Raw genomic sequence first — 7,490 nt, forward strand, 5'->3', positions numbered from 1 at the left:
TGGGAAAGCGACGCTGCTCCCAGCCAGCTTCGCTCCCGTCTTCCTAGCGACGTTACCCCAGGGGACGGGACGCAGAGCGGGACAAGTCCGAGATCTTCGGACCAATCGGAATGAATTCAAGTCGGGGGGGCCGGGGGCAAAGAAACCTCGGAGCCACTGTGGTGATAACGGCAAACTCCCAGATGACAGGAGAGTCCCGGAAGCCTGGAGAAGGGCCAACGCGGTGCCCGTCTTTAGAAAGGGGCAAAAGGAGGCGCCGGGGAACTCGACCAGTCAGCCAGACTTTGATCCCTGGGAAAACCTTCAATTTGCGAACGGCTGGAGGACAAAGGGCTGATGGCCAGCAGCCAGCATGGAGTCACCAGGAACCGACCCTGCCAAGGCAGCTCGATTTCCGTCTCTGGCGCGGTAACCGCTTCGGTGGCTGGGGGAACGCGGTGGACATCATCTACCTGGACTTTAGCAAGGCTTTGACCCACATGACAACCCGCCGAGGAAGCCGGAGAAATGCGGGATCCGGAATTGGTTAAACAAGTGGCTAGGAATGGAATGAGGGAGTGGGGTCGTCGGCTGTGGGACTCGAGGGCAGGTGCCTCCAGTCTGCTGCTGACCCGAAACTGGGAGGTTGCCAACACCTTGGAGGATGGAGCTACGGTTCAGAGGGATCTTGATAAATGGGAGAACTGGGCTCTAGCCGACAAACCGAAATTCAGCAGAGACAAGTGTCAGGTGCTGCGCTGAGGGAACAAAACCCCGCTGCACCAATACAGAAGCGGGGGGGAACTGGCTTGGCAGTGGCCCTGCGGAGAAGAAGCTGGGGCAGATCCCGGCCTCAACGTGAGTCAGCAACGCGATGCTGTTGCAAAAGAAAAAGCAAATGCAGGTTTGGGTTTGCATTACCAGAGCACAGCCGGCGCTCGCACGCGCAGCGTTCATGCCTGGCGCACAACTCGGATTTTCTGCACAGACAGTGTGGGGCACATGGGGCTACTGGGGGGGGTGTCACAAACTGGGCTTCAGAAGGGCTACTGGGAGGGACATGGGTGGGGGTTCAGGAGCTAGTGGGGTGACAGCATTGGGCTGAATGGGGGGGTGCAGGGACACCTAGGATTGGGGGCAGATGTGCCTGACTGGATGGGAGAGTCTAGGGGGTCAGTCATGGTCTGCCTGGGGGAGCCTCCCCAACTCCCTAACAATCTACCTGCCCCCCCCGCAAACCCTGTTCCATATTTTTCCCACCCGCAACCCTCCAGGTTCACTCACAGGCTCCTTCCCTCTCCCTCCGCTCCTCCGACCCCTGGCGCGGCGGGAAATACGGCTCTCTCGTGTAGTTGAATCGAATTTACTCACATTTCTGTGTTAATTTGCTGAGTAAGGAATCTATTTGTCAAAAAAAAACATTTCCCGAGTCCTTTTTCTTTTTGGTGTGTGTCTGTATTGTTACAGACGGACTTGCTGCCCGGTATTTTGAAATAAATGACGAAAATCGGTGAAAGTGGAGTGATTACAGAGTGTTATTTTGACAAATAAAACCAGGCAGAATTGGAAAACACGGGGCGCGGAATCGTTAATGGTTCGGCGCAGAATTCCCCCTGGGGGTGCGATCGTATCGCACGGCTCCGGTGAGGCCTTGGCTGGAGTCCCGTGTCCACGTCCGGTCACCACTGTGAGGAAAGCGGCGGGAGCCCCCCCCCGCCCCGAAGGGACCGGGTGTGTGAAGTTCGGAGAAGAGAAGGCTGGAAAGGCTGCCATGAAAACGCCCGGGACCCATTCTCGCTGCCCCGGAGGGCAGGACAAGAGGCGACGGCGTCACCCTCGGGCAGAGGCCAGTGAGAGGAAAACGTCCTAAGGGGGTAAGAAAAGTCGGACGACGGCCGGGGCGAGGGGGGCCGCATGGACACCTGTCTGGGCTGGACGGGGGCTTAGAGCTGCTGACCCTAGCGGGCGTTTCTAGCCCTATGGCTCTACGAGAACCAGGCGGTCCCAACCCAGAGGGGCCGCCTCCCTAGCTAACCAGTCCCCCTGCCAGGGTGGCCTGATGGTACAGACAAGGGGGACACTCTCCCAGCTCGGGGTGGGGTCTAGTGGTTAGAGCAGGGGGGAGGGAAAGAGCCCGGATGCCTGGGTTCGGTCGGGTCGGGCAGCGCGAGCGTCCGGCTAGCCGTAGGGCTGGCTCTCCATCCGCTCCTCCCAGCCCCGCAGGGCCTCCAGCAGCCCGGCCTCCCCCAGCGAGTCCGAGATGCGGAGGTCCAGCTCCTCTGCCCGCAGCGATGACGCCCCCCTGGCCTGGCTCAGCTGGTGCAGGGTCTGCAGGACCGTGGGCACCACCTGGGGGGGGGGGAAGAGGGTTGGTGTTTGCGGGATTCCCAGCCCCCCCGAACCGATTCCCAGGGCTAAGCGGCTGGAGCCAGCTCAGAACCATCTAAACCCAGCCGGTGCCAGCCCCCCCTTCCCCCCCCCAGGACCTGCAGCTGGACTCACCCCATGGGGAGCGGCAGAGCTGGGGCTCCAGGTCTCTCGCTCTGGGGCAGGATGTCCACCGCCCCATGGACCAAGCCCCCCTCCACCAGGGCCAAATGCCCTCGGACATTCTTTATGTTGGGGGTGGGGGGGGGAGAGGACAGGAGGGAATCCCCCCCCCCCCAGCAGGGCGGAGGGAGGGAGTGAGCCGGACACCAGAGGCGGACCAGGGAGGGGAGTGGTAAGGGGGGGGGGCGCGGATTCCTACCTGCACCATGATGAGTTTCTTTTTCCAGGGGCGCCCCGTGTCCGGCCAGGCCTCCCCCAGGCAGAGCCACAGTTCGTAGGTGGGGGAGCTGCCCTGCCCCTCCATGAAGCAGATGAGCTCTGGGGGCAAAAGGGGGAGCATCAGCCAGGTGGGGGGGGGGGCAGGGGTCCCACCAGGGCTCCCCCAAGCATGCCCCCCGCCACACCCCCTGGGGGCTCCCTCTCCCCCATACCTCTGACGAAGCGCGGCAGATCGTAGAGGGGGGTATACCCCTCCTTGGACAGCTCCCCGCCTCTTGCTCGGGGGTCTCCGTGCGCCCCCAGTAGGCGTGGAGGCGCCCCAGGCGGGTGGCGCACAGGGAGGATCCCTGCACCCGCAGCAGCACCCCGGCCCCCAGCCCCTGCAGCAGCCGGGCCGTGTACGAGGCCTGCACCTGGTCCACCAGCACCCCCGGCTCGGGCAGCACCACGTCCGCCAGCTCGGGCCAGGGGCTGGGCGCAGGGCTGGGGGGCACCAGCCGGAAGCCCTGCGAGTTGGGGACCAGCGTCTGCAGCACGAGGTGCCCCCGGTAATAGACCCGCACCTCAAAAAACGTCACTGCGGGGAGAGAGAGTGTGAAGGGGGAGACGCTGGCCCCCCAGTAAGAGCCAGAGCCCCCCCAGCAGCCCCCCACTGCCCCCTGATCCCCCAGTAAGAGCCAGAGCCCCCCCAGCAGCCCCCCACTACCCCATGATCCCCCAGTAACAGAGCCCCCCAATGCCCCCCTGATCCCCCAATAACAGCCAGAGCCCCCCAATGCCCCCCTGATCCCCCAGTAAGAGCCAGAGCCCCCCCAGCAGCCCCCCACTGCCCCATGATCCCCCAGTAACAGAGCCCCCCCAACTCCTTATAGCCCCCTGACACAAACTCGCCACCCCCCCACTTGCCCCAGAGATGTGGGTGCTACACAGGGCGGAGGAGGGGTCCTGACCATCCCCCACCCCCAGCGAGTCTGGCTGCAGCCCCAGCAGTGGCCAGCGGAGGGCGCCAGGACACTCACTCAGCTCGTTGGACCCCAGCAGCTGCTCCAGGGAGCTGGGGGCCGGCACCAGGGGAGGGAACTCCCCGAACCCCGGCGAGAGAGCGCCCCCTGGGGGAGAGACACACACTGGTGAGGGGCGGAGCCCGGGGCTGGGCTCCGCCCCCTGGGGGAGAGACACACATCGGTGAGGGGCGGAGCCCGGGGCTGCGCTAGCAGGGGGCTGCGGGTCAGGAGTGAGGGGCACAGGCTGGGCGGGGGGGGGGGCGGGGCTGGCAGGGCGGGGCTAGCAGGGGGCTGCGGGTCAGGAGTGAGGGGCACGGGCTGGGCAGGGGGGGCACGGGCTGGGCTGGCAGGGGCTGCGGGTCGGGAGTGAGGGGCACGGGCTGGGCGGGGGGGGCAGGGCTGGGCTGGCAGGGGCTGGGGGTCGGGAGTGAGGGGCACGGGCTGGGCTGGGGGGGGGGCACAGATGGGGATTTACCCACCTGTTGCTACGTCACTGCCATACGGGGCAGCTGGTGCTAGCGCTGGGCCAAGAGCATCTGGAACAGAAAGTCAACTAGTTAAAGCGGGGGAGGGGCTGGGAGCCCGGACTCCTGGGTTCTCTCCCCGGCTAAGGAGGAGGAGGAAGGGGGGGCGGTTCCTTGCCGGCCGAAGCGATGCAGGACCTCGCAGGAGAAGCCCTTCGGCCCGGCCTGGCTTGACTCGGCTCGCTGGCCCCAGGGCCCGGAAGAGCGGGGGCGCGGGGGGGAGGGCACCAACCTGCCGCCGGCCGGCGGGGAAAGGCCGGGGCAGGGCGACAACCGGCCGCTTCCCCCGGCCCAGGAACGAACCCTGCGCTGAAGCGCCCGGGGGCTGGACCATGGGACCGGCGCCGGCGGGTCCAGGCCGTCTCCTCGGCACAGACACGGGGGTCACTGCGGTGCCAGGCGTGAGCGGGGGCTTTACGGCCCAGAGAGACCCCAGCCTCCCGGCACCGCTTCGGGGCTCCGCCGTCTGCACTGGCGAGGGGGCAGGAGGGCCCAAGCGCTGGGGGGGCTGGAGAAGGCGCCGCCTGGGAGGCGAGGGAGCGATGAGGGGTCGAGGTGAAGGGAGTGGCCTGGGGCCAGGCCACCAACCTAGGGGCTGGTGCAGCTTCACCCAAATGAAAGGGCCAGTGCTCGGGGGGGCTGGGAGCCAGGACTCCTGGGTTCCATGCAGAGCCTGGCGTAGCCAGCCCCTCACCCTGGCCTCTGGCCCTGCCCCCTCCCCCGGGGGCACTCACCCTCGTCGGGGCTGGAGAGGGCCAGTGCGTTCAGAATGTCGTCCAGCTCCTCGTCCTGGGGGGGGTGCAGAATTTGGGGTGTCACTAAGGGAAAGGGCCCCTCAGTACCCACCATTCCCCCGCTGCCGCCCCTCCCCAACCCCTGACCCAGGCTGCTCTGTTCCCTGCCCCCCCCCCGCCCCCCGGGAGCACTGACCTGGCTGGAGGAGAAGCTGCCCCCCGACCTGTCCACGAGCTGGGTGCTTGCGTCAGCCTCGGTGCCCCCCACGGCAGCACTGGGGGCCTCGTCCGCACCTGGGGGGGAGAACAGTGCCACAGGCCCCCCTGAGCCACACACTGGTGTCTGCTTGAGATGGGCACAGCCCCCCCCATGCCCTTCACTCCCAACCCGCAGCCCCCAGGGGAGGGGGCAGGGCTGGAGCCTGGCCCTGCCCCCCCATCTCTGCCAGTGCCCCTCACTCCCGACCCGCAGCCCCCTGCTCGCCCAGCCCTGCCCCCCTCAGACCCCCCTGGTGCCCCTCACTCCCGACCCGCAGCCCCCGCTAGCCTGGTTCTGCCCCCCCCTCCATCTCTGTCGGTGCCCCTCACTCCCGACCCGCAGTCCCCTGCCAGCCCAGCCCCCCCCCAGATCTGCCGGTGCCCCTCACTCCCAACCCGCAGCCCCCTGCCAGCCCAGCCCTGCCCCCCAGCTCTGCTGGTGCCCCTCACTCCCGACCCGCAGCCCCCTGCCAGCCCAGCCCTGCCCCCCAGCTCTGCCGGTGCCCCTCACTCCCGACCCGCAGCCCCCTGCCAGCCCAGCCCCCCCCCATCTCTGCCGGTGCCCCTCACTCCCAACCCGCAGCCCCCCCCAGCTCTGCCGGTGCCCCTCACTCCCGACCCGCAGCCCCTGCTCGCCCGGCCCCGGGCTCCCCCGTCTAACCCCTCACCTGCCCGGGCCCCGTCGGGCAGGATCTCATAGACCTTGTGGGGGTCGGCGGAGTCCGAGCTGTGATCCCGAAGCACCTGGATCCCCGGCTTCCGGTTGAGGGCAGAGCGGAAGTTGCGTTTCCAGACGGAGGGCGCGGGGGCATCCTGGCCTGGCCGGAAGCTGCCGCTGTCAATGGCCCAGTCCTGGGGGGTTGGGGGGGGGAAGAGATGTAGGTACTTGGCAGCTGGGGAGGCCTAGAGGAGGCTGTGGGGTGGGGCATAATCAGGGTCCCCCAGACCTCACTTTTCCACCCCCCTCCCACCCAGGAGGGCACGAGGGCTGCGAAGTGGCTGGGATCCCAGCCCGCAGCCCCCTGCCAGGGGAGCCGTTCAGAGGGAGGGGGCTGGGTCCTGGCATGGGGGGCAGGGGGGACAGGATGGGCCCACAGGGCACCTGCTAAAAGGGGAGGCTTTTTAAAGCAAAGCAGCCTGGGGAACTCCCTGCTACTGGACGCAGGGAATCCGGGATCAGGGGTATAAACCCGGCCATTGGAGATCCGCCCCCCGCACCATCACTGGCAACGACGGGTCACCACAGCCGGGGTGGGGGGCGAGGAATCGCCCTGCCCCCATATCTGTGGGTGCAGAGGGGCTGGGAGGGGGGGGTACCCGGAATAGCTGGAAGTCCTCGCTGGAGGCGTCCTGCCGCAGCCCGTGTTTCCAGGGCACCCGGAACTGGGTGCGCCCCTGGTCCAGCCACCGCACCCCCGGGTAGCAGCCACTGTCCAACTTCCCCCGCAGCCACGGCACGATCAGCGGCTTCGGGGTCCCCATCGCCCGGGCGCCGCCTAGGGGAGAGAGGGGGGCACGTGGGGGCGGGGCCTGTCCCCTTTCGGGGGCGGGGCCCACCCAAGGCAGGGACTGGCTTGGAGGGCAGGGAATGGGGGCGGGCCTGTCCCCTCGGGGGAGGGGGGGGCTGGGAATGGGGGTGGGGCCTGTCCCCTCAGGGGGGGTGAGTGGGCAGGGAATGGGGGCGGGGCCTGTCCCCTCGGGGGAGGGGGGGCTGGAATGGGGGTGGGGCCTGTCCCTCAGGGGGGGTGAGTGGGTAGGGAATGGGGGCGGGGCCTGTCCCCTCGGGGGATGGGGGGCTCGGAATGGGGGTGGAGCCTGTCCCCTCTAAGGGGGGCTGGGTTGGGGGGGGGGGCGGCTCTCATCCAGGACAGGGAATGGGGGGGCCGGGCCGGCTCTCGTCTAGCGCAGGGAATGGGGGGGGGGGGCCGGCTCTCACCCAGGACAGGGGCTGGGTTGGGGGGCAGGGAATGGGGGGTGGCTCTCACCCAGGGCAGGGAGGGGCTCAGTTGGGGGGCAGGGAATGGGGGCGGGGACTGTCCCCTGGGGGGGGGGTAGATAATGGGGGGGCCGGCTCTCAACCAGGTCAGGGAATGGGGGGGCCGGGCCGGCTCTCACCCAGCGCAGGGGCTGGGGGCGGGGCCTGTCCCCTCAGGGGGGGCTGAGTTGGGGGGGCAGGGAATGGCCCCCCCCGTACCTGCCTGGCACTCTCCAGACGAGGAAGC

General features: G+C 68.1%; 1 protein-coding gene across 1 annotated transcript; it reads right to left on the reverse strand.

Moving 5' to 3' along the window:
* Nucleotides 1-1,496: 1,496 nt before the first annotated feature.
* On the reverse strand, nt 1,497-7,490 carry IRF3 (interferon regulatory factor 3). The gene is given in 11 exon segments (XM_065571070.1): nt 1,497-2,328; nt 2,729-2,847; nt 2,961-3,023; nt 3,026-3,325; nt 3,768-3,857; nt 4,232-4,288; nt 5,011-5,065; nt 5,207-5,304; nt 5,937-6,120; nt 6,586-6,764; nt 7,467-7,490. Coding segments are annotated over 10 exon segments (1,302 nt in total). The 5' UTR covers nt 6,751-6,764; nt 7,467-7,490; the 3' UTR covers nt 1,497-2,157.

Source organism: Chrysemys picta, chromosome 17 (assembly GCF_011386835.1).
Source record: "Chrysemys picta bellii isolate R12L10 chromosome 17, ASM1138683v2, whole genome shotgun sequence".
Classification (NCBI taxonomy): Eukaryota; Metazoa; Chordata; order Testudines; family Emydidae; genus Chrysemys; species Chrysemys picta.